The sequence below is a fragment of the Pollachius pollachius genome (assembly GCF_949987615.1).
Source record: "Pollachius pollachius genome assembly, chromosome: 15".
Classification (NCBI taxonomy): Eukaryota; Metazoa; Chordata; class Actinopteri; order Gadiformes; family Gadidae; genus Pollachius; species Pollachius pollachius.
In genome coordinates this window covers 700,950-728,449 of record NC_136948.1, presented here as the reverse complement: position 1 = coordinate 728,449, position 27,500 = coordinate 700,950, and the positions used below count along the sequence as shown (strand labels likewise).

At 47.6% G+C, this 27,500-nt stretch overlaps 1 protein-coding gene across 1 annotated transcript in view; it reads left to right on the top strand.

Annotated features, from left to right (window-relative positions):
• Window positions 1-23,308, top strand: part of adck1 (aarF domain containing kinase 1) — a 57,238-nt gene extending 33,930 nt beyond the window's left edge. Inside the window, exons 6-9 of the mRNA XM_079752191.1 lie at window positions 5,718-5,867; window positions 8,173-8,370; window positions 18,318-18,511; window positions 21,140-23,308. Coding sequence (XP_079608317.1) covers window positions 5,718-5,867; window positions 8,173-8,370; window positions 18,318-18,511; window positions 21,140-21,299 — 702 coding nt within the window. The 3' untranslated portion in view covers window positions 21,300-23,308. The remainder of the gene's footprint in view (window positions 1-5,717; window positions 5,868-8,172; window positions 8,371-18,317; window positions 18,512-21,139) is intronic.
• Window positions 23,309-27,500: the final 4,192 nt, after the last annotated feature.

Genomic DNA, 27,500 nt, shown 5'->3' with positions numbered 1-27,500 from the left:
TGATGTGAGTGCCCGTGCACCCTGCCAGCCCTACTCCCAGCTTCATGTGGCTCCCTGACCAGCAGGAAGCGAGGAAGATGTATGGTTGATTGGTTGTTTGTGGGACCACTGGAGAAACGACCTTGCAGGGCAGTTCATGTGTACTTCCTGCTATGAGTGCTGCTAAACACTCTTGTGGAATAGAAAAGATGTCAATGGTTCGACCTTATTTTGGATTCACCGCGTGAGAGGTGAGTTAATAATAAAAATCATGGCTAATTTTACAGCTCGACATGGACAATGTCTACAATTAACCAGGGGTCTTAGCAAACCGGCCAAATCCTTTCAGCAGGCTCTCAGGAACAGGTCCACACAGAGACGCTAGCCGTTTGAAACGCTATCTCTCCATAATGTCCATGGATCATGTGTTCAGTCCAAAATACTTCAACAGACGAACACAAGCCTACACATCCATACACACACCCCAAAATATACACCCACACACAAACAGAAACATACCCACAAACACACACACCCCCACAAACACACACACACACACACACACACACACACACACAGACACACACACACACACACACACACACACACACACACACACACACACACACACAGACTCTCTCACTTCAACAGGAGCAGAAGCCACTCAATGCCCCACTGCAACACAATGCTGCACTCCTCAGAAATGGTGATTCATGCGCACAATGAATGGTTGGAATAAGAATAGCGACACTTTACCCACACAGGCATCCGATAGAAAGATCCCCCGTGCAGAGCGATCTCCCACTGCTCCTCTGAACGTCAGCGGCAGGGCCTGTTGACTCATGGCTCACCTCCGTAATCAACAATAACACTCAATGAACAATGAGGCCAAGCTGCTCTGCATGGTCACAAGCAGTCCAAACACTCACTGAAGACTCGTACAGATGACATATGATCTCTTAGTTTGGAGGGTTAGGAGTAAAGGTTTGGGATTGAAAGTGATTCAACATGTCTCCTTTACTGCTTTGACAACACAATGGTCATTTCAGCCTAACTGTTTAAGACCTACAGTATTATCAAAGAGCACAGTGTTAGATAAGAGTTAAACAATGGTGGAAATGATATGACATTATCCCTCTTTTTTTTTGTGTTTCACTTAACTTTCACAATGATTTTAAACAACAGTAACAAAGTCTAATTAAATTTAAGCTAATGCATTTAAAAATGTAGGAGGCTAGGGCTGAAGGTTTATTGCATAATGCCTTTCTCAATTCACCTTCTATGATGGTGATCACACACACACACACACACACACACACACACACACACACACACATCAACATACACCTACAGAGATAGGGAACATATATTGTTGACAATGACAAATACATAATAAACAACAAAATCCTTCATTTGGATCTTTATTTACTCTGCGATACGTATCAACAACTCGCACAAGCAAAAAAGCACATGCACACCAACATGCCCACACACACAATCGTCCAAAAGCAACCATCGTCTGACTATTAGGCAGTAATGATGAGCATTATTAGACAGCTGATGATTTAGATAGGGGACGTTATCGGTCAGACACACGCACACACACACACACACACACACACACACACACACACACACACACACACACACACACACACACACACACACACACACACACCCCCCACTACACGCTGAAAGAATGGATAGAATTATTAAGTAAATGTGGCGCATTGTGGGCCTGGTGCGTGCATGCTGCTGTTGTGTGTGTGTGTGTGCGCGTGTGTGTGTGCATGTGTGTGTGTGTGTGTGCGTGCTGCTGTTGTGTGTGTGCGTGCTGCTGTTGTGTGTGTGCGCGTGTGTGTGTGTGTGTGTGTGTGTGCGTGTGTGTGTGTGCGTGCTGCTGTTGTGTGTGTGCGTGCTGCTGTTGTGTGTGTGTGTGCACGTGGGTGTGTGTGTGCATGTGTGTGTGTGTGTGTGCGTGCTGCTGTTGTGTGTGTGCGTACTGCTGTTATGTGTGTGCGTACTGCTGTTGTGTGTGTGCATGCTGCTGCTGTTGTGTGTGTGTGTGCTGCTGCTTTTGTGTGTGTGCGTGCTGCTGTTGTGTGTGTGCGTGCTGCTGTTGTGTGTGTGTGTGTGCGTGCTGCTGTTGTGTGTATGTGTGTGTGTGTGCGTGCTGCTGTTGTGTGTGTGTGCGTGCTGCTGTTGTGTGTGTGCGTCCTGCTGTTGTGTGTGTACGTGCTGCTGTTGTGTGTGTGTGTGTGTGTGCGTCATCAGAAGATGGATGAGTTTCCTCTGGACTCCTAACTGGACTGTGCCGCCTCCTCCTTTCTCTATTTGCTTCTTTATTTATATATTTATGTGTTTATCTATGTATTACTTTGTTATTTGTCTTTCCAAGATTATTGCATTTCACGAAGACAATAATATCCGTATTTATTTTGGTCATAGTTGCGTGTGTGTGTGCGTGTGCGTGTGCGTGTGTGTGTGTGTGTGTGTGTACACATGTTGCACGCCTTAAAAAAAGCAAACAACCAGCTTTCTTTTATCCCTCTACTCTTCTGTATTCCTGTGTAGCTGACTGTCTGTCTACCTCTCTGTGTGCCTGTCTGTCTAATTATGCCTGTCTATCTGTGAATCTGTCGTTCTCCTCTGTTCCCACCAGTGCTAATGGTGTCCATGGTAACGGGGGGGGGGGGGGGGGGGGGCAGATCCCCCAAGGGAGAACTCACACACACACACTCACTCACTCACTCACTATCTCACTCACTCACTCACGCACGCACTCACTCACTCACTCACTATCTCACTCACTCACTCACTCACTATCTCACTCACTCACTCACTCACTCACTCACTATCTCACTCACTCACTCACTCACTATCTCACTCACTCACTCACTCACTCACTATCTCACTCACTATCTCACTCACTCACTCACTCACTCACTGGGTTCATGAAGTTCATCGACGGGTTTAGTTGCATCATTGACTTGAGGTGTCTGAGTTCAGTACCTTCAACTGCCCTCCTCAGAGATCTGGACAATAGGCAACATGTGTGTTGGTTGCCAACGTCCAAAATGTCCATCCTTGTTAATATCTGTTGATCTTTTCTCAAGGCCATACCTTCCAGGGAGCCGGCCTCTGAAAGCTCTGACAGACTAGTGCAGTAATCATTCCTTCTGCACTTTGCAGTGTTCTCACAAGGCCAGGAGTTTAGTGGAGGAGGTTTCTCTCTGCTTCTCTGGTGAGGAATGGGAGGACTGGGAGGAATGGGAGGGTCCGGTCAGTCCCACCGTCCCCCAGTGACTGACAGGAGAAGGGAACATGACTCCACAGAGTTTAATTCTACAGAAGTCCCTCCTAAATATTCCATGTCTGAATGTATCTCTTTATCTTCGTTATATCTTAATAATAACCTGAGAACGGCCTGCTGGCTAGAGCCCACAAAAGATGTATCAAAGGACGGGGTTAACGCAGCCCCACCCAGGGGAGAACAGGAGAGACACCAGCACCCAGGGGAGAACAGGAGAGACACCAGCACCCAGGGGAGAACAGGAGAGACACCAGCACCCAGGGGGGAGAACGGGAGAGGCACCAGCACCCAGGGGAGAACGGGAGAGACACCAGCACCCAGGGGAGAACAGGAGAGACACCAGCACCTAGGGGGGAGAACGGGAGAGACACCAGCACCCAGGGGAGAACGGGAGAGACACCAGCACCCAGGGGGAGAACGGGAGAGACACCAGCACCCAGGGGAGAACGGAAGAGACACCAGCACCCAGGGGGGAGAACGGGAGAGACCACACCTACCAGGGGGGAGAACGGGGGAGAGACCACACCACCCAGGGGGAGAACGGGAGAGACACCAGCACCACCCAGGGGGAGAACGGGAGAGACACCAGCACCACCCAGGGGGAGAACGGGAGAGACACCAGCACCACCCAGGGGGAGAACGGGAGAGACACCAGCACCACCCAGGGGGAGAACGGGAGAGACACCAGCACCACCCAGGGGGAGAACGGGAGAGACACCAGCACCACCCAGGGGGGAGAACGGGAGAGACCACACCACCCAGGGGGAGAACGGGAGAGACCACACCACCCAGGGGGGAGAACGGGAGAGACCATACCACCCAGGGGGAGAACGGGAGAGACCACACCACCCAGGGGGGAGAACGGGAGAGACCACAGCACCACCCAGGCGGGAGAACGGCTGGGAGTCTTCGCCAAGACCTTCTGAAATGTCTTTAGGATATCAACCAAACCATCCAATAATGAACACAGTACTGCAGTGATGGGGAGCGGCTCAACACAAGCCACTCACTGTGCAAATAGTTCACGTTCAAGCTCAGAGCTGAAGGAGGCGTCAGTCAGCGTCAAATGAGTGACTGTTCATAGTAGATCAGCACCATTTTAAAACACCCTGAGTAGGACAGCAAACTTTTCTATTAATGCCTGCGTAAGAACCCGTGAATTGGTGATTAACTTGAATATAATAGCTTATCAGCAAAGCTATGTTTTCCACCTATATTTCCATATACTTAACCTCCATGTAGTTAGATATCCAGGAATAGAGGCTTGTATCTCTGCATTTTTTTGTATTGTGGTTTGAAGTAGGGCAATTATTTGTCTTATTCTCATTTGTATACGTACTTGTTCTTCCGGAATCCAGCTGCCTCTGATGGAAACAGAAGCCGTTCAAACCTCCAAGCACTCGAGCAGTCGAACGCCTTCCTGTTTGGCTGTCGGTGAACATTACTGTGCAGTCCTAAATGTATATGGTTGTTAAGCATGGTACGTTATATGACGTCTATCCTGGCTCCAGAGCGGCGGTTTCTAAGAGCTCACCACCCCGCTCAGCCCCGTCTGACCACGCCCCCCCCCTTGGAACACACCGCTTCTGGAAAACCTCTAGAACTTTGATGGATCTCCTGGTAGGAAGCGCTCCGGCTCAAAGCGCTGCCCTTTGATTTAGGTTAAACAATGTAACCATAACCCAAACGTGAAGCAGATGCATTGGACCAGGAGGCCGGGCTGTCCTCCGGTACCCCCGAGGAGGTCCCTGAGGAGGCTAACAGAAGCCGTGTGGGGTTCTCCTCTCGGCTCCCACTTGAAGGCCTCGTGATAAAAGGAGAATCGATGACTCAAAGCTCCTCCTTCTCACCTCCTCTCCTTCTCCTTCTAACAACACTAAAGCTGCACGACGCGGCTCTGACTCACCGCACAACCATTGTCCTCGGCATAATAACTGTGTGTAATAATAGTGTGAGTGTGAGCGTGCACGTGAACGTGTGTGTGTTAGCCCTCACATTCATAATCCCAGGCCTCCTCCTCTGATGGCACCAGGTCTCCTGACTCACGAGGAGAGGGTCTGCTCAGGCCACGCTTGGCCTGGAACTGACCTGCCCCCCTGACCCCTGACCCCTGACCCCTGACCCCTGACCCCTGACCCTGACCCTGACCCTGACCCTGACCCTGACCTGTACCCCTAGCTAGCCCCTGTGGACAGGGTAGAGCTCACGGCCCAAAGGGGTGGATTTCACACACATGTAGAGCAGTGGCGTCGGGTACGGGGAACTCCGGATAGCAACGTTTACTTGACTTTGTTTGGAATATGACCGACGTATCCCTAGCTAAATATTTGTATATATATATATATATGCTTTGTATAGGATGCAGGCCTATGCACAACATGTTTGTATACTAATACAGTCCCCCCCTCCCCACGCCTGCCGACAGATCTCGGAGAACCTGGGGAAGATATACAGCGAGATGATCTTCGTGCACGGCTTCGTGCACTGTGACCCCCACCCCGGCAACGTGCTGGTGAGGGTCTGCCCCCACAGCGGGAAGACACACATCGTACTGCTGGACCACGGCCTCTACCAGGTGAGCCCCCCCATCAGGTGACCCTCTGTCTCCCCCCCCCATCAGGTGACCCTCTGTCTCACCCCCCCATCAGGTGACCCTCTGTCTCCCCCCCCCATCAGGTGACCCTCTGTCTCACCCCCCCATCAGGTGACCCTCTGTCTCCCCCCCCCCCATCAGGTGACCCTCTGTCTCCCCCCCCCATCATGTGGCCCCCCCCCCCCCCCCCAGTCCGGCCCCCCGCTGAGTGAGGGAGCTCCGTGTGAGGGTAACAACCGTCAACAGCCCGGCGCTCGCCATCATGGCGCCGACGGCTAAAAGCTTTCTGCTCAGAGGCTGATTGGATGTTGTGCTTAAAGAAAGAGACGGCGTGTGCACTCAACAAGGGATTGTGTGAGTGCACACACACGCACGCGCACACGCACACACAAGCTCTTACCTATGCGTTTATTTGTTTTGTACCCAAATACAAACACAGCCATTCCTCTTTTGATTGCAGACATTTAGGCTTAATACCAAGACCCAGACCAACCATTAATGTCCTGGTCAAACATAGGTTAATCTCTACCTATACAGAGGTTCTACACACACGCACGCACAAAAACACAACACACTCGCACACAAAAACACAACACACACGCACTCAAAAACACAACACACTTGCACACACACAAAAACACAACACACTTGCACACACACAAAAACGCAACACACTTGCACACATACACATCCCCACTTGCACTCACAAATGCTGGTCTTGATGTTTGATCCTCTTTCCCGGCACACCAACACACACACAACATACACAACACAACACACACCACACCAACAGCCAGACAGACAGGAGCACGCGTATCCGTTCTCAGTGTGTGTGTGTTCTAAATAGCGTGCGGTGAGGCGGCCGCCGGCCCACCACGCTGAGATATCAATTAGCCATCAGTGTTCTTTAATGCACTGCAGCGCACTACGCCATGCAAATGAAGGGGAGCTCTTTCGCTTGGGGATTGATTATGTTTGGCTTTCTTTTCCTCGCTCTGTTTTGTTCAAACTAAGAGCATGTGAGAGTGTCGGCTAATGCATTAGCAGGGGGGTCTTTCAGTGGCCCTGTGGTAGAGCAGGGTCCGTACACACTGAGCACATCATTATGCAGACACAAGCGGAATACAAAGGGACTATCAGGCCGCCTCGAGTACAGGGCCGCCTGCCTCCCTCCCTCTCTTGAAATGAGCATGTGGCCGTTAAGTTTACAAGATTTAATCAAAGAAATGATGGATAGTTAGCCCTTTCAGTGCACGGCATCACGTTTTCCAATTTCCTTTTCGACGGTTAATAAAATACAATTTCAATCGGTGAATACAATTTACAACTGTTTAAGTGCAACAATAATAGCACCCCATAATACCAAATTAAAAATAAAATAGAAATGCAGTACTTGAGACCCTCTTTAAGTGGATTCTCCTCGCGTTCTCTACATTTACAGCTCTACATTAAATGGGCTTGTGGTATGTTGTAGCACCACGTGCTGAGTCACCGCGGTGCTGCCCTGTTTGTTGTCAGTTCCTTTCTCTGCTGCTGTGAGACCGAGGGGCTGGGTCCAGGTTTCTGCCAGGTTATTTAAAACAGGATGGTCTTCTACTGCATGAAATGAATACTCTTACTAAAACAAAGAAACAAAAAGTCTTCCCCGTTGCCCATGGGAAGTCCTAAAGTATAAAAGAATTGAAAAACATAACTTTCGCCATATCTTTCCTAGACTATCCAAGCAAACAATAAATATTACTATACCATAGCATCGTTCGATATATTTTTCAATAACAGGACACATCTCCTGATCTGTTTGCCCAGCAAATCCAAAATGCGGTCAAATAGAGCATTGACCAGAGGAAATGAAATACACAGCGGAAGACCGTATTTAATTTCAGCATATTAAGTCGTTGAAAACCAATCTAATTATTGTAAATGTAAGTTACTAATATGCTATAGTACATCTGGAATCCACCACTCATTATTTTTTATTTAATTTTATCATTTTTTCTTTTTCATATTTTATTTATGGACATAGGTGTGCACTTAAGAAAAAAGTGCACACTTTCTATGTTACTATGACACATCTTGTTTACAATTTCATAAGAAATGGAAATATAGGGCAATGGCATTGTTTTGCATATTTTGTGTCTTTAAAATAAACTACAATATAGGTTTTCTTCATTCAAGTTTTGTTCAGAATATAGTAATAATATCGACTCAGAAGCCAATACGGTGTATCGAACGACGAGCTGAGTGGACGGTCACAGCCCCATCAATAACCCTAGCTCCTCTCCCCCAGGAGCTGCAGCCGGGCTTCAGGCTGGACTACTGCCGGCTGTGGCAGGCCCTGATCACCAGCGACATGCTGGGCGTGGAGCGCTGCAGCCGGCGGCTCGGAGCCGGGGATCTCTTCCCGCTCTTGGCCTGCATGCTCACCGCACGCTCCTGGAACTCCGTCAACACCGGCATCACCTCCACGCCCGTCACACACTCCGAGGTGGGTACCCCAGGGGGCTGTTAGGGGGCTGTTAGGGGCATGTGTCCCTGGTTCAGGGGGCTGTTAGGGGGCTGTTAGGGGCATGTGTCCCTGGTTCAGGGGGCTGTTAGGGGGCTGTTAGGGGCATGTGTCCCTGGTTCAGGGTCCTTCTGCACGGGGAGAGGCAAGTGTCAACTCTGCGATGAATATAATATAATATTATAAAAGAAAGTGTCAAATAAAATAGAAAACATCTAAACATATACCAATGTTCAACCAATAATATTAAATATACAACAACGTGGTTCGACATGAAACCACTAACTCCCTCAAACATCAGAACAAACAGAATGGGGCGACCCCGCGATACCCGCTTTGCCCACAGGACACAAGAAGTGCCAATTACTGGCATATGTCTGTGTGTGTGCACAACTACCCAGCACACGCTACAGTCAGCGCGCGTGTGTGGAAGTGTGTGTGTTGATGGACACACGCCTGTTCAGTCTGGCCTACGGGGGGGGGGGGGGGTCTAAAGGGCCATCTGTTGCCTGCCAGAGATTGTGTTTATTTATACTTGTTGTGTAACCGGGTTGTAGTGCCACACTAAGGTGGCACATTGAGTCTCAGAGGTGGTGGGGGTCTGAAGAGAAGGGGGGGGGGATGGCTTACAGCTGGATGTGACGGCAGGCCCAGGTCTGTGGATGACAGCTTCCTCTCACTTTGGATTTCATCGTGTCATGGTATTAGAGGAAGGTGTTTGTTGCACCGCTCCAGAAAAAAGCATGCTATCAAACTCAGCTGTGGAGGCCATTATAGAATAACATGTACAAAATATGAAATCTGAAGATGGACATCCTCCCTGATTTATTTTCATAACTCAGTATTTAAGGGTTGCCCTTAATGGTACATGCAGTCCTAAAGTCGGATTAGTCAGGACTGTGTTTGGACTAAGAGGCACTTTAAACCGTCTTCTTGTTGACCTAAAGGCAAATCCAAACTATGAGGCGATGAGTGATTACCTGTTAAGGGACTAGGATGCTCATGCACCCTAACTATTGCCAAGGAGCCAAGTGAGTACCTGTTAAGGGACTAGGATGCTCATGCACCCTAACTATTGCTAAGGAGCCAAGTGAGTACCTGTTAAGGGACTAGGATGCTCATGCACCCTAACTATTGCTACTCCTTGCGTTTTTAAATTGGGTGAAAACCTCTCAGGATTCCAGGTGTAAGGACTCCAGGCGTAGTGACTCCAGGCGTAGCGACTCCAGGCGTAGGGATCCTGCGTCCCTGCCTTCGGTGTCTCTCGTTAACATTCACACTAGGCTCTCACACTGACCTCCAGGTCGTCTCAAGGACAAGGCCCTGGCCTGGAGAGCCTCTCCCGATCTCAGGCGCTCTCTCTCTGCTGTCTGTCAGCCTCCATCCTGCTGAAAGCCTTTCCCAAGAACGGTACAAATCATAGCACCATTCCGCGCTGGAGGACAATAACAATGATGGAGACACTGAGGAACGCGTAGCAATCTGCGGAACAATCAACGTATTGGTCCGCAAATAGAATCACAATGTTTAAAGATGAGCAGAAGTCTGGACGGGATTGGAATCTGTATTTGTTCATCTTCAACTGGATTCGGTGAGAGCGAAAAGATCAAGGGCTTCCGTCTGATTGGCGGATTTTATTTGAACAATGTTCGGCCACGATGGTATTTCTGGAATCCAAACCAGCGGCTGAGGCCAGACTGCTAATCCGTGTGCGTCGGGGCGTCGCTCTGGTCCTCCTGGCCAATAGGAACAGGGCGGGGCGTCGCTCTGGTCCTCCTGGTCAAAAGGAACAGGGCGGGGCGTCGCTCTGGTCCGCCTGGCCAATAGGAACAGGGCGGGGCGTCGCTCTGGTCCTCCTGGCCAATAGGAACAGGGCGGGGCGTCGCTCTCGTCCTCCCGGCCAATAGGAACAGGGCGGGGCGTCGCTCTGGTCCTCCTGGCCAATAGGAACAGGGCGGGGCGTCGCTCTGGTCCTCCTGGCCAATAGGAACAGGCCGGGGCGTCGCTCTGGTCCTCCTGGCCAATAGGAACGGCCTCTGCCCTGCGCTGTGACCCCTGGATGCCCTGACCAGGACCGACTCGTCAGTTTAGCGTGGGGTTGTGATATTCTTTAGTATCAATACAGTAGAGGGGCGATGTTCCGCCTCAGCCTTCTGTTAAACCTCCACCAGGGCCTCCTCCTTCTGGAGTCACCGGTTAATGAAGAAGCAGTCCTGCATTAGGCCCCGCTGACAGCGTCAGGGCTGCTGGGAGTGGGGGGGGTCTGAAGGAGGCGTAATTGTGTTGAAGGAGCCAGACAGTGAGGCAGAGATACAGAGGTTCTGAACCTCGCTGATACAGAAGGAACGGGAGCAGAGCTCGATAGCAGAGGACAGACAGAACAGACACAGGTCCACTTCTGAGTTGATCTTCCTTCTGTCACATCGGCCTCACCCTTCTATCTCATATTGAAGTGTGTGTGTGTGTGTGTGTGTGTGTGTGTGTGTGTGTGTGTGTTGTGGCATAAGACCGAGATAAAGGGTCTGTATGACTTTGTGATATCACGTGTGCTTCCCTCAATTTCTGTACAACAGAGTGCTTGTGCATGCAGTCAATTTGAGTACTCTAAGCTTTATATTTGGTCTTCAGCCAATTACACACTGATAGTCATTGTATCCATAAAGGTATGCTACACTTATAGTTCTATAATCATCGCTACCTGTTATATGTATCGATTGTTGATCTGGATAGCAGTCGCTGTAACAAGCCGTTGTTTATTTGTGGAACGTGTAAGAGTCCAACTTCCTGTGAAAGAGTCATAAGCCTACTTTTAGTAATCCAACAGGGAAACTAACTCATTTTCGCGTCGTAACTGAGTGAATGGTTGAGGGAATTTTTTTGGTACGTTTCTTTATTTTATTTTGCGTAAAATCCACATACCAAATGTACTTAGTGTATTTTAGTAAGGGTGTTCATTTACTACACACACACACACATAACACACAGGCTTTTCTATACTAGCGGCCATATCATACTTCAGCAGTTCATAACTATTTTATTGCGAGTCCCATCCATTGTCATCAATCAACTGTCGACCTGTTTATCACTTGTTGTCATGGCGATGAATGACGTTCAATTATCCAAACCTCTGAATAAACAGAGTCAGACCCTTTTTCAGTTGCAGAGGAAATCGTTTGTTAACCATTTATATTTCCTAACAAAGCCAGTTGTACATATAGTACAGAGGAACATGACTTTTGACATCGAAGTATTCATAAAAAACTGAACTTTTATCTTGGATGTGCAGTAGCAGTTCACCATGTTTGGTCTGTTGACAACATCAAACCAAACCTAATAACAATGGATGGCAGCCATTGTTCTTCTATTTGTTCAGCTTTAAGTGAAGGCTGATGTGGTCTTCGTTGCTAATTCTGGGACAGTTTCCTTCTGTCCATTGACCCTGTTAAATAAATGAATAAATTAATACCTGTTTAGACCTCACATGACCTGTGGATCAGCCCTCACTGGAGTTTGAAGCGGATCAATTTATGCAGCATTTTGTTGAACAGTAGAAGAAAAAAGTTCAATAATAACACAAAGGGCAAATGCATCATCACAAACACACACACACACACACACACACACACACACACACACACACACACACACACACACACACACACACACACACACACACAAATGCGTCCAAATAGTACAGCACTATCCCAATGAATTTTGCAGTACTGTGTCGTTTAGAAAGACTGTAATGAAAAGGCATTTTTTTGTCCATAACCAATCATGTGGTATGTTCTTGTATTTTTTTATAATATATTTATTCTTAATAGATCTGCTCCTTTGTATTCTCTGTCTTTTATCCCCCCTCTTTCTCAGCCTTATGTTATTCAGAGTAACACATTGCACAATTCATTAGGGACTTTTGTCTTAAGTGCGTGTGCATGTATTTAAGTGGTTTTTAGTACAGCTTCTATCAGTATGCACATGTTCCGCGTGTCTCAGAAAGGCAACTGTTCGCACGCACGCACGCACGCAATCCGTACTATAATTTTCTTTCATTCTACGCATATTTTGCAGGTGATTGCCCACTTGCTGATGTAACAAATCATCTACAAAAAGGTCACAGTGAAACAATTAATAGTGTTTATTTGTTCTGTTCCATCTGGATTGTCAGGGACAATCTTTATAAAACCACACAAGATCAGGGTTGGTGCCATATTAGCGCTGACCCACTGTACTGAAGAACGCGTGTGAACCGCTTTGGAAAGAGAGGCTTTGAGCAAAGACAGCGTGGTCATGCATGTATCAAATAAGATGCTATATCACAAGAGTGCACGGCATGGTCCAATTTATAAAGATAAGCAAATGAGAGACATGCTGTGACACAGGCTGCAGATCACACATGCACGTACACAGACACCTACACACACACACACACACACACACACACACATACGTACACAGACACACGCATGTACAAACAGACACACACGTACACAGACACAGACGGATACACATGTACACACATAGTAACCATCTTTAACCTTCTGGGGCCACAGTTGGCCACCAGTGCCATATCCGACCACTGTCCACTGGTTGTTACTGACGCCAACGCTAAGACCTTTTGAGAATTGTGGTTATTGTAGGCACACATGGAACCAGCAACAGGCCTCCTCTGTTCAGCTTTAATTATTACCTATTATTATATTATCTCTTAAAACTAAGTAGCAGTGTTGTCTTGCCACATTACGCAGCAGTATTCATATTGGCCATATCCATAAAAGCGCAAAGCCTTCGCAGAGACGCCCCTCCGCAGCACACGGCTGTATTTATTGAACATGTAATGCCAAGTCAATTAGAATTACAATAACAAAATGTCAGTCAAGCCACTTGCTCAACAGTTAAGCGACCAATTACAACGCAGAGAAAGGAACCGCCCTGAGTCCAGGAGGCACGTGGAGGAACGCAGAGCGAGATGTTGAACAGCGCCATTGTCTCCGCCCCATTGTCTCTCTCTCTCTCTCTCTCTCTCTCTCTCTCTCTTTCTCTCTCAGCCTGCTAATACTCCCTCGCCCGCGACACAAAGCCATTCCACCGACTGTAAAACATGAGGGGGAAAAAGAATGCTCTCCTTGCAGCACGCTATTTTCATCAAGTGTCGCCTTTGTATTACCTTTTTTTAATTTTAACATATTCTAGCTGATGCTATTAAAAGCTAATTACATATCCCCCCCCCCCCCCCTTTCCATGACAGTCGTATGGCTGCAGTCGGTGTGAGTCCCGTAGTACTGCTTACTGCGGTCCGCAGTAAGCAGTACTTACTGGTACGGCGACTCTCTCTCTCTCTCTCCCTCTCTCTCTCCCCCCCCCTCTCTCTCTCTCTCCCTCTCTCTCCCCCCTCTCTCTCTCCCTCTCTCTCCCCCTCTCTCTCTCTCCCTCTCTCTCCCCCCTCTCTCTCTCTCTCCCTCTCTCTCCCCCCTCTCTCTCTCTCCCTCTCTCTCCCTCTCCCCCCCTCTCTTTCTCTCCCTCTCCCTCTCTTTTTCTCTCTCTCTTTCTCTCTCTCCCTCTCTCTCTCTTCCCCCCCCTCTCTCTCTCTCTCTCTCTCTCTCTCTCTCTCTCTCTCTCTCTGTCTCTCTCTCTCCCCCTCTCTCTCTCTCCCCCCTCTCCCTCTCTCTCTCTCCCCCCCCCCCTCTCTCTCTCTCTCCCCCCTCTCTCGCTCTCTCTCTCTCCCCCCCCCCCCCCCTCTCTCTCTCTCTCTCTCCTCCACTAGCTACACTATGAGCTTCACTTGGTAACGCTCGACCACTGCTAGAATAACCATCGCAAACCTGATGTTCTGATGCAGCGCATAAGACGCAGCCTTGGACTGACTGTGTCCCATGATTTAAGACACATACTCACGCACACACACAAACATGCCCACACAGTAGTCCAATGGGTTGATAAGCATGGAGACAAACTGGCAGAATCTTCCGTTGTAAGACACCCTGCTCTTAAAGCAGACCTGTGAGCCTCCGATTCAACGACACCTCTACAGTGTCAGGATCTGTTCCAGAGCTCAGAATTGTCTCTGTTTTATGTTAGACAAGACCTGTGTTCAACAATGAATTCCCATCTTCCCAATACCTTGATTTGATTGGCTCTGGTCTCTGCAGAGTGCAGGTAAGGTTCAAGATGGTTTAGTGTTTCTGTTTGTGGCCTGCTCCCTTTCTCGACGGCACTTGGTATGTAACAGACTTCTGTTTGTACCGTAGAAATGATTAAGGCCATGTAGGCAATTTGGGGGAGACCTTGTTAAGCATTGCTAAGGGGCACTCAGGACAAAGGATACCTTAAGTATATGGCACGAGAGAACCACACTTCCATCTGCAAGAAAGCACTTCCACACACAGACACGCACACCCACCCCCACACACACACACAGTGATAGACCTTGCTAATGGTGTAATTTAGTCGTGTTTACCTGTAGTGGGGAGAGGTCTTTGATGTGGAGTACGGCCGTACAGCGAGGTTGAAATGGACAGACAAACAGTCGCCACATCAAAGACACGCTGACCTGGCCACAATATCATCACCATGGAGACCAGCTATACTCTCTTGCTGCTCGTATTCTGACAATTGTTTTCTTGTTTACCCTCCAATCTTTTTGCAATCTACCTAATTACCATTTCTGCGTCAGTCTTTTAACATCATCATGTCCCGTGAGGATTCCCCTCCAAATTACTTTCAATCTGTCCTCTGTCCTTTCTGTACGTCCGTTCCATGGATGTACATCCCGTGTCTATACGAAGACAACATGACACACCTACTCATCACAGAGACAACACACCTACTCATCACAGAGACAACACACCTGCTCATCACAGAGACAACACAGCTACTTATCACAGAGACAACACACCTGCTCATCACAGAGACAACACACCTGCTCATCACAGAGACAACACACCTACTCATCACAGAGACAACACAGCTACTCATCACAGAGACAACACACCTACTCATCACAGAGACAACACACCTGCTCATCACAGAGACAACACACCTGCTCATCACAGAGACAACACACCTACTCATCACAGAGACAACACACCTGCTCATCACAGAGACAACACACCTGCTCATCACAGAGACAACACACCTGCTCATCACAGAGACAGATCTCTAGAAGCTCCTGTAGCAGCCCCGTCGCCACGGGCCCCTGAAGACGGTATTCCAGGCTCCAGATCCACCTTGGGTCGCTGCGCCGCTCCACGCATGAAACACACGGCAGAATAATGTGTGTGGGCCATGCCGTAGCTCTTCGTAGTAAATGAGCTGCCCGGACGTCCACACGTGACGCACCGCCAGCAAGCAGTCGGACAGCCGAGTTTATTTCAACGCGCGTTCACATCCTAATGCGTTTCATAAATCCACCGCTGGGACGTTTAATGTGTGTATAAATTATCCAATGAGGGTAGAGCTGTCCCATGAATCAAAGGGTTTGGGACGACGCCGTGCGCGGTGGTTTATGGGGGGGCGGGGGCTAATTGCTCATGCTGCCATGTTTTCTGTATGAGTGATGCGGCACTAGGGAGGTGGAACTGCCTCCCTGTTTCTCCCAGAGAACTCCCTCCCTGCGGTCCAATACCTGCAGTACACCACTGCATGCACTGTGTTGGGGTTGGATTATAGGGCACTGCGAAAGCCCCTCAAATCCGGTCTGAAATTGCCGAAGTGAACTGAATGACATTTAGGATTACGTTGAGGATTTAGGTGAGAGTGGAAGGCTGTATGATTGAGCTCTGTTTATATGTTTTGTCAAAGGAGAACAGCTTGAAACAATCCTGAGGTTGTCCTTAAAAGACGCCATGAAATCAGTCGGCGGTTTCCATGGCGCTCCTGCGGCCAGCGGGAACAAACACATCCTCAGAACACATCCAGGGGCTGCACTCATTGTATGTTGAAACACATCCTCAGAACACATCCATCTGCACTCATTGTATGTTGATACACATCCTCAGAACACATCCAGGGGCTGCACTCATTGTATGTTGAAACACATCCTCAGAACACATCCATCTGCATTCATTGTATGTTGAAACACATCCTCAGAACACATCCATCTGCATTCATTTTATGTTGATACACATCCTCAGAACACATCCATCTGCATTCATTGTATGTTGTGTTACACAAGTATTGAATAATGGCCATTTCACATTGTCTTTAAAAGGAGATGAGATTGAGATTGTCCTTTAGTTCTGTTGCTGTACACATCTTTAAATATCTGCACCCATGAACAGAACGTTTAAAGTGCTATTGTTTCCGTCTGAGCCAGGTGCCGGAGGGGCAGCAGACTAGTAGCTGTGTTGCCAGTGGGGGGGGGGGGTTAAACCAGTCGAACAAAGAGAGAGAGGTACAGGATGGTCAGTGTTGTTTATTCGTCAAACATATCAGTCATAGGATGTGATTTTATTGATACAATCTTTTAAATCATCAACCATCAATTAGCATTGACTAAAAATATGTCCAGGTTTTTTTTGACTTACTAACTAGTTAAATTGTTAAACATTGCAACTTTAAAATGAATCTTTATTTAAAGTGTACCGAACACAGTTGCTTCTTGTCATCTACACGGCCTCTGGATCGGATCCACATGGTGATATCAAAATGCAAAAGGCTTCCCACAGATATTAACATTTTGACAATGTTTAAAATGTTAACAGGAACTCGACTGCTCTAGACAAATACAAGCTTGGACCAAAGTTTAAATGGCTTTACAATCAGGAATGTTACGTTTGTTTTGTGTTTGTATGCCTTCTAGTCCATTTATATATGGAAAACAAAATGTTTGGTTATTTTGTGGTCATAATGACAGTAATCATTTTCGGAGGTTTGAAATGAGCATTGCAAAACCATAATTCGAATAATATTAGAATTTCCTGGGACATTTCACTCTACAAAGTTACATAATGACCTATAAAATAGCACATTGTTTAACAGACACAACATACCAAATTATGAGAAGATAATAATAATAATAATACATACATATTCCATTGCACCTATATAGCATTTTTCAAAGCACTGAAAGCTGAGTTTGGTGGAAGGGACAGCCACCCTGTGGTGTCTTTAAACCAAATCAAATCAACCCTCTTTACCAGAGTGCTCTCCGCCAGAGGGAAGGTGTTTAGACAAGATGACAACAGCCTTTAACTCCTAACTACTGCAGGAGGATATGTGTTTTAATAGGACTGGAATCAGGAGCAGTGACACCAAATCACAGAGATCATCTCCCTTCTGCCTGAAGGACCTTCTCCAAAATGAGCCACAATTAGAAACAATGAGAGGAGAAACATCTTGTTCCCCGGCTTCGGTCGATGTGGTTCGGCCTCATACGCAGAGCGGAGGCACCGACCGGCGGGTCAATCAAACCCTGAACACAATGGACTGAAACACAGTGGAGAACTGGAACCAGCGCTGACACTAGCACAGGGCCGAGAGACAATGGAGGACAGTGACTCAGCATCTCTCTCTCTCTCTCTCTCGCTCTCGCTCTCGCTCTCTGTCTCTATCTCTCTCTCTCTGTGTCTTTCTCTCTGTCTCGCTCTCGCTCTCTCTCTCTCTCTCTCTCTCTCTCTCCCCCTCGCTCTCTCTCTCTCTCTCTCTCTCTCTCTCTCTCTCTCTCTCTCTCTCTCTCTCTCTCTCTCTCTCGCTCTCGCTCTCTGTCTCTCTCTCTCTCTGTCTTTCTCTCTGTCTCTCTCTCTCTCTCGCTCTCTCTCTCTCTCTCTCTCTCTCTCTGTCTCTCTCTCTCTCTCTCTCTCTCTCTCTCTGTAACTGTATTATTTTGATTGCGGGCCGTAGTCCTATCACAATGAGGAGGTGTGATCTCTGGGGTGAACCCCGTGGTCTGACCCCCTCTACCGTGTGCCCCTGGCCCTCTGAATGGGCAGGATGTGGAGATCCGCACCAACGTGTCGCAGTACCTGCCCCAGATCAGCGAGCTGCTCAACAGGGTGCCGCGCCAGATGCTGCTGCTGCTGAAGACCAACGACCTGCTGCGCGGCATCGAGGCAGCGCTGCAGACCCGCGCCGCGTCCTCCTCCTTCCTCAACATGTCCCGCTGCTGCGTCCGCGCCCTGGCCAGGTACACCTCCACCTCCGTACAACTCCACCTCCACCTCCACCTCCGTACACCTCCACCTCCGTACACCTCCACCTCCATCCTCCACCTCCGTACACCTCCACCTCCACCCTCCACCTCCGTACACCTGCACCTCTGTACACCTCCACCTCCGTACACCTCCACCTCCGTACACCTCCACCTCCGTACACCTCCACCTCCACCTCCGTACACCTCCACCTCTGTACACCTCCACCTCCGTACACCTCCACCTCCGTACACCTCCACCTCCGTACACCTCCACCTCCACCCTCCACCTCCGTACACCTGCACCTCCGTACACCTCCACCTCCGTACACCTCCACCTCCACCCTCCACCTCCGTACACCTGCACCTCTGTACACCTCCACCTCCGTACACCTCCACCTCCACCCTCCACCTCCGTACACCTCCACCTCCGTACACCTCCACCTCCATACACCTCCACCTCCACCCTCCACCTCCGTACACCTCCACCTCCGTACACCTCCACCTCCGTACACCTCCACCTCCACCCTCCACCTCCGTACACCTCCACCTCCGTACACCTCCACCTCCACCCTCCACCTCCGTACACCTCCACCTCCGTACACCTCCACCTCCGTACACCTCCGCCTCCACCCTCCACCTCTGTAAACCTCCGCCCTCCTTACACCTCCACCTCCGTACACCTCCACCTTCTCCACCCTCCCCTCCACCCCCCTCCACCCAGTGGGCGTAACCCTAACTATATAAATGTAGAACTGTTACTACAGGAACTGGAGCCCATTAGGGACGTCGTGTTCCGTCCTGTTCTGTTAGTTAATTGTTATGTATATTGTTATTGTTATTTGTTATTGTTATTTGTTATTGTTATTGTTAATAGTTAGTTAACCGATGGGATGGAGTCGGGCTCCCTGGTTCCTCTCCAAAGGAAACGTTCAACCATAACCTCTCCACCCTCTGGGGCCACAGGTCATGTTACACATCCCGGGGCTGACCCCGATCTGCCCCCGGGCTGACCCCCGTCTGATCACACACACACACACACACACACACACACACACACACACACACACACACACACACACACACACACACACACACACACACACACACACACACACACACACGGCCAAATAATTACAGAAGAATTAGAACATTTGAAAAGGGAATGATGAGTCCACCTTGACAAAAACACACACAAACCTGCACATGCGCGCACACACAACGACATACACACACACACACACACACACACACACACACACACACACACACACACACACACACACACACACACACACACACACACACACACACACACACACACACAGCTCCCTGTCCTGGCAGAGCAGGCAGGTAGTGCAGGGTGTCTGACAGCAGAGAGCTGGTCTAGTGAGTTGGACACATCATCTGTTAACAGACGGCGGCGTCCCCCTGCCAGCCTCCCCTCATCCCCTCCCCTCCTAACTCCCCTCCTCCTCTCCTTCCTCCTCCTCTCCTAACTCCCCTCCTCCTCTCCTATCCTTCCTCCCCTCCTCTCCTCCCTCCTCCTCTCCTCCCTCCTCTCCTCCTCTCCTTCCTCCTCCTCTCCTAACTCCCCTCCTCCTCTCCTCTCCTCCCTCCCCTCCTCTCCTCCCTCCTCTCCTCCTCTCCTCCCTCCTCCTCTCCTAACTCCCCTCCTCCCCTCCTCTCCTCCCTCCTCTCCACCTCTCCTCCTCTCCTCTCCTCCTCTTCTCCTCCCCTCCTCTCCTCCCTCCTCTCCTCTCCTCCCTCAGCTCCTAGGTGCTGGCTGTCTCCCCGGAGCTCAACCTCTCCGTTTTGATCCCTCATATATTTATATATTTTGATTTGTCATATATTTATATATTTTGATTTCTCATATATCTTTTGATTTGTCATATATTTATATATTTTGATTCATCATATATTTATATATTTTGATTTGTCATATATTTATATATTTTGATCCGTCATATATTTAGATATTTTGATCCGTCATATATTTATATATTTTAATTTGTCATATATTTACATCTTTTGATTTTTCCTACATATATATATTTTGATTTAACGTTATGTTCTTTTGTAAAAAGGTGCTATTTAAAAAGAAACTGTTTTTTTTGGTAAATTTTGAATTGGTATTTGAACCCAGACATTTTCACAAATTCCTCAAAAGTCTGATTTTGCTGCTTTGAATTTGTTCAGTGAGAATGTTGGTCTCTGCTGCTATTTTCAGGTCATTTAAATCATGGCCTGAGAGTTTTAAGGACACTCTGTGGTCTGCTGAAGGTTTAAAAGTGTCTCAATCAGGATCCAATGATGTAAAGATTCAATGATTTAACTAGAAATGTGTAATCACCGCCTGGTGTACCAACAATGTAAATGGGAGAAGAGACTTCTAGGTAAATTTGTCTTCGGTCAAAAGCTCTTTTATTAATTTGTTTGTTTATGATAATAACTGACATCCGTATATGATGGTTATTGTCTCAACCCACAGAGCTGGCACTCCAGTGATCTGAAAGCGCTACCGCTTGCAGGGCTGCCTAAAGGGGCCAGTAATGAGAAGGAATTCAGATTCTTACCCACAGCACCTTTAACATCACATCTATCATCCTTTTCTTCATGCAGGCACAGGAGAAGCAAGGCCAGCTCCCGGACGCGGCGTCTGCGGATCTCAGTGGGCGAGGTGTTGGGGCTGTGGCGGCTTGGTCTGTACGAGGTGTACCTCCAGGTCAAAGGTCACCCCCTGGCTCGCTGGCTGTGGGCCTTGCTCGGCTGCCTGGGCTAGTCATCAGCCTGGAGATGGACACACACACACACACACACACACACACACACACACACACACACACACACACACACACACACACACACACACACACACACAGATATATAAATATCTAAATTATATTATTCTTATTTTTATTCATAAATCCAAAGCGCACATTGAGCTGTCAACATCTTGGCTGAAGACCCCTGGGAATATAAACAGAAGGACAGAAGGCAGCCATAGGTATTATTATTGAAATTGAACCAGATGTTAAGTTGACCAAGACATCAGTCAATCATAACCAGTCACGCAGGCAGGCAGACATATGGCAGCAGTCAGTCAAATGAGATGTTTACCAGGAGAAACTAAATTGGCCTCAGTCCAGCAGTGGCATGCAGGCTGGGACTCAGTCAGTCCAACCCCACCGACAGACCGACAGACTGACAGACTGACAGACCGGTGGTGCAGGCAGTTAGACGTACACTGATGTAGGTTGAGATGCAGGAAGCCATACGGAGGATTAACTGTTTCTCTGAACTTTCCGTTGTCTTTGCGGCCTCTACCTTTTGGTATTTATCTTGGGAAGCAAGTAAGTTAGTTAAGTTAAGTTATCCTTTATTGTCCCTTTTTAAGTAGCACGATGAGGTAACGTTGACTGGTTAATGGACGGCTGTGTCTAGCCATGACTCATAAGTTAAGTTTCCTCTCGGAGGCCAAACCTCTCCGTCACCAGGATCAGCTGTTGGTTGGTCACTGGCCTTAATGGTTGGACAATCTATAATTCCAGCAAGCACGAAGACAGATACTTATTTTATTTTTCCATTGAAAGAAGATGTTGTGGAAACGATGGATCCCGGCTCCCACGGAGAGTGGTTATTATGGACTAAAATACCTCATAACATGGCTTTCGGCCGTTTTTTCATGGATTTCACTTAAGGCATGCACTCTGGATTATCCATCTGTCTTTTTACAATTTAGCCATGTGCTTATTTTGGGAGCAAGTGAGTTCTAACTTGTCGGCCAAATATGTTGAAGATGAATGCACATGTGGTTTTCTCTTCCAGCGTACATCCAGGTGTTTTTATCAATGCAGAGAAGCATCATCACATGACACACTCAGTAATGCACTCCTCTGTACCTCAGTGTTGTCTTTCTTGAGATTTTCAAACATCTCGTCTATCTCTTGCTGTGCAATCTCCTGCTGGAACCTGGAGCCAATTACTGCTGCTTTCATTCATCATACTGCTTTTATGTGATTCATTTAATTTACAGATGAAAACTGCTTGACAACCACTGTGCACCATGTTGGGGTTGGGGTCTAATACTTGATTTCTTTTGCGGCCCAAATTATTATTTGTGGTTATGAAGAGTTATGGGTTTATCCTTATGCAGTCCTGTGATGTGTTTAATTTGTTTTGTCTTACAGTTTATTGTTGCGTGTGAACTGAAGCCACTGCTGTAATTATTAAAGAATAACTTTTCAACCTAGATCCTATTTCCCCTCATGTTGGGTCTAAGTGACTAATGCACACAACAATTTCTGAAATTGTTTGTTGAGCGAGAGAGGTTCAGCCTGCAGACGGGGTTGTAATGTGATGCTGTGAGGCCATGTCACACGTCCTCTGCTGGTTATACCACTGACATTGCGCAAATACAACGCGATAATAATGACAATAAAGACAACCCTTCAAAACTTCTCCTTGAGCGAGACTTGACAATGACAAACCGACCTGAAATGAAAATGAAAAAGAAAAAGTTGTATTTCTCTGGAGGGATCCTTCCCTAATATTGTCTGACATAATAACAATCTGAGAGCAGCAAACATAAGCCCTTCTAGAGGGCTCCCATTGTCGGGGGCTGGTAGCTCATCGGGTTACAATGCAGCCCTGCATTAGGCACACAAACACCCTAACCCATGGTGAAGCAGGGTGGAAAACCCCCAAAGTCATGCTTTAACAGAATGGCATGTGAACATTTAGTGGCATTTTATTCATGGGAGATGCAATAGATTAAAGTTTTCTACGTGAGGTCACACTTATTTTCATCAGTTCTCGGTTCCAGTCCTTGAATTTGAATGTGGAGGTTAAATGCTGATGCCTATTAAATATATTCGAAAACCCAAACAGTACTGTCTTGAAATAAAGATTTTACATTGCCAAAGATCTGACTGAACTTATTTCACAGTCTGTCTTTCAGCCTATATGTATGGTCATTTAGAAAAGGACACTTCTAATCTTGCCTAGTCGCAAAAGTCAACAGACCTCCTCTCTGATCAGAGTCCATGGCCACCTTCCCCATCAGGTCAACGGGGCCTCCATCAGACTGGTTGCTGCGACAAAGATCAGATTCCTGTCCCGGGGTAGCTCTTTTCCAATCAGACTTGTAGCATGTTAATATTCTAGCCTGAACTGGTCAGGACAGCAACGTCAAACACAAACTCCTTGCAGTGGGAAAATTGGCTGGGCTTGCGTTCCAAAGGAAAAGCTTTCAAATCCACATCTGACCCTCGACCACCGTCCCAGACATCTCGCCTACTGAAGGAAGGGTTCTTCCTTCAGAACCGGAGACTCCACCAGTGGAAGACTCAGCTCTGGTCTGCGTCTCCTTTGGTGTTGGCAACCTGTAAACGCATTTTAGGATCAATGTGAATACACAGTCTCGGTTCTCATGCTCTGATAGTGACGCGTTCCCATTGGGATTCTGGGTGTTGTGTGGGCTCGCATTGTGTGCAGCCGGCGACGTTGTAACACTGATTAAGTGCTGTAGACTACACTTTAAAAGCCCCACCCCAATGACTGCCTCTGAGGTGACTTTGAATTTAAGGATCAATTTCATACTGGATGAATCTCAGTTTATAGTAAGACTGTGGTCCAGGTAGTAGGTCATCATGAAACATGTCTACACACACACACACACACACACACACACACACACACACACACACACACACACACACACACACACACACACACACACACACACTCACACACTCACACACACAGAGACACAGACAGACACACACACTAACACACACACTAACACACACACAGACACGCAAAGACACAAACACGGGTGTGGGTAGGGTCATTTGGGGCAGTATGGGCCTGGGTAGGGGCATTAGGGGCAGTATGTGGGCCTGGGTAGGGGCATTAGGGGCAGTGATGTGGGCCTGGGTAGGGGCAGTATGTGGGCCTGGGTAGGGGCATTAGGGGCAGTATGTGGGCCTGGGTAGGGGCAGTATGTGGGCCTGGGTAGGGGCATTAGGGGCAGTATGTGGGCCTGGGTAGGGGCATTAGGGGCAGTATGTGGGCCTGGGTAGGGGCATTAGGGGCAGTATGTGGGCCTGGGTAGGGGCATTAGGGGCAGTATGTGGGCCTGGGTAGGGGCATTAGGGGCAGTATGTGGGCCTGGGTAGGGGCAGTATGTGGGCCTGGGTAGGGGCATTAGGGGCAGTATGTGGGCCTGGGTAGGGGCATTAGGGGCATTAGGGGCAGTATGTGGGCCTGGGTAGGGGCATTAGGGGCAGTATGTGGGACTGGGTAGGGGCATTAGGGGCAGTATGTGGGCCTGGGTAGGGGCATTAGGGGCAGTATGTGGGACTGAGTAGGGGCATTAGGGGCAGTATGTGGGACTGAGTAGGGGCATTAGGGGCAGTATGTGGGCCTGGGTAGGGGCATTAGGGGCAGTATGTGGGACTGGGTAGGGGCATTAGGGGCAGTATGTGGGCCTGGGTAGGGGCATTAGGGGCAGTATGTGGGCCTGGGTAGGGGCATTAGGGGCAGTATGTGGGCCTGGGTAGGGGCAGTATGTGGGCCTGGGTAGGGGCATTAGGGGCAGTATGTGGGCCTGGGTAGGGGCATTAGGGGCAGTATGTGGGACTGGGTAGGGGCATTAGGGGCAGTATGTGGCCCTGGGTAGGGGCATTAGGGGCAGTATGTGGGACTGAGTAGGGGCATTAGGGGCAGTATGTGGGACTGAGTAGGGGCATTAGGGGCAGTATGTGGGCCTGGGTAGGGGCATTAGGGGCAGTATGTGGGCCTGGGTAGGGGCATTAGGGGCAGTATGTGGGCCTGGGTAGGGGCATTAGGGGCAGTATGTGGGCCTGGGTAGGGGCATTAGGGGCAGTATGTGGGCCTGGGTAGGGGCATTAGGGGCAGTATGTGAGCCTGAGTAGGGGTGCATTGAGAGGTGGTGATTACAGTGTTTAGTGTTTTGTTATTCATGTGTGTTTGTGAGTCTTGGTTTGTGTCCATCCAAACGTGTGTGTGTGTGTGTGTCTGAGAGCACGACAAAGTTGATGGTGGGATTAGACGAGTAATACGTCTCGCTGTTTATGTGTGTGTGTGTGTGTGTGTGCATGTGTGTGTTTGTGTGTGTGTGAGAGTGTGTTTGTGTGAGTGAGTGGCCTTAAGCTGAGTCTGTTAGCCTCAGGAGAAACATCCATCTCTATCACCCAGACCAGCCCAGGCCTGTCATCACTAATAGAACCTGGAGAACTAACTCTATTTTTGTCTCTCTCTCTCTGTCTCTCTCTCTCTCTCTCTCTCTCTCTCTCTCTCTCTCTCTCTCCCTCTCTCTCTCTCTCTCCCTCTCTCTCTCTCTCTGTCTCTCTCTCTCTCTCTCTCTCTCTCTCTGGTCTAACAGGGGAGGAGGTGTTAAAGGTCATTGTTCACTGATAAACTTCCAGTCATTGTGTAATATCTCAAACATCGACTAGAGGTGATTTTTCCAATTGACCCAAAATTTGTTTGTTCAAAAAGTAGAGCAGCCCTCGTTGTGCATCATACTGAAGGGAAAAACCACTGATCATAGAACTATAGAGCTAGAACAACCACTGATCATAGAACTATAGAGCTAGAACAACCACTGATCATAGAACTATAGAGCTAGAACAACCACTGATCATAGAACTATAGAGCTAGAACAACCACTGATCATAGAACTATAGAGCTAGAACAACCACTGATCATAGAACTATAGAGCTAGAACAACAGTACACCTGCAGTCAGAAACATTCAGATCAACAGCAGATCACAAAACAGCCTCGCTCCTCCTCCCTGTAGGAGGTCTCGCTCCTCCTACAGGGAGGAGGAGCTATAGTGTAATATAGTTAGTATAGTGTAATATAGTTAGTATAGTGTAATATAGTTAGTATAGTATAATATAGTTAGTATAGTGTAATATAGTTAGTATAGTGTAATATAGTTAGTATAGTATAATGTAGTTAATATAGTTAGTATAGTATAATATAGTTAGTATAATATAATATAGTTAGTATAGTATAATATAGTTAGTAAAGTATAATATAGTTAGTATAGTTAGTATAGTATAATATAGTTGTAAAGTATAATATATTTTGTGTAGTTAGTGTAGTATAATATAGTTAGTACAGTATAATATAGTTTGTTTAGTTAGTATAGTATAATATAGTTAGTAAAATTTAATGTATTTTTTGTAGTTAGATAGTATAATATAGTTTGTATATTTAGTATAGTATAATATAGTTAGTTCTGTTCTGTCATGTTCTCAGAAAATGTTGCAGTGTGCTTGGATTAAATAAGGGAAGATATGAGTATGAGTACAAAATAAAATAAAATACATGTACAACATGTTAACACATTATTCGTGTAATCTGAGGCCAAGGCCTATAATCCTCTGTAATTGCTGGGTAAAAGACCATTAATGCTAACATTAAGAGTTACTGCAGCTGGGGAAGTTTGTAGTGTGTCTTGAGACCATGCAGAACAAGTGATAACAACATAGCTGTAATATCACACTGATGACAGGTGATCAATGGAGTAATCCAATCAATTGCTCTGGGACGGATGACAGCTGGAATCACGGAATCAACGTCCAACAACTGCTTGACATTAACAGAATATGATGTCAGTCCTTCCTGAAGGAAAATCTATCCACACAAAGTATCTGCCAACATCAAAATGTTCCAAGTCCATCTCTTGCTATCTGCAAGAACTTCATTTGTATTTACGACATAAATACAAATAAAGTTGTGTTGCTATGCTGAGACATTGAGAGAGCTTGTAAAACATGGAAATATGTCTCCAATAATATTGATAGATCGACTGATTGCAGTTGGGGAACAAGGTGAAATATGTGTGTTCTCAGCAAATACAGCCTGTTGATTTTGGTTAAAAAAAATTGGGGATACACACCCAATATGTCTTGCTAACTTTAGTTTAGAGTTATTTAGAGTTATTT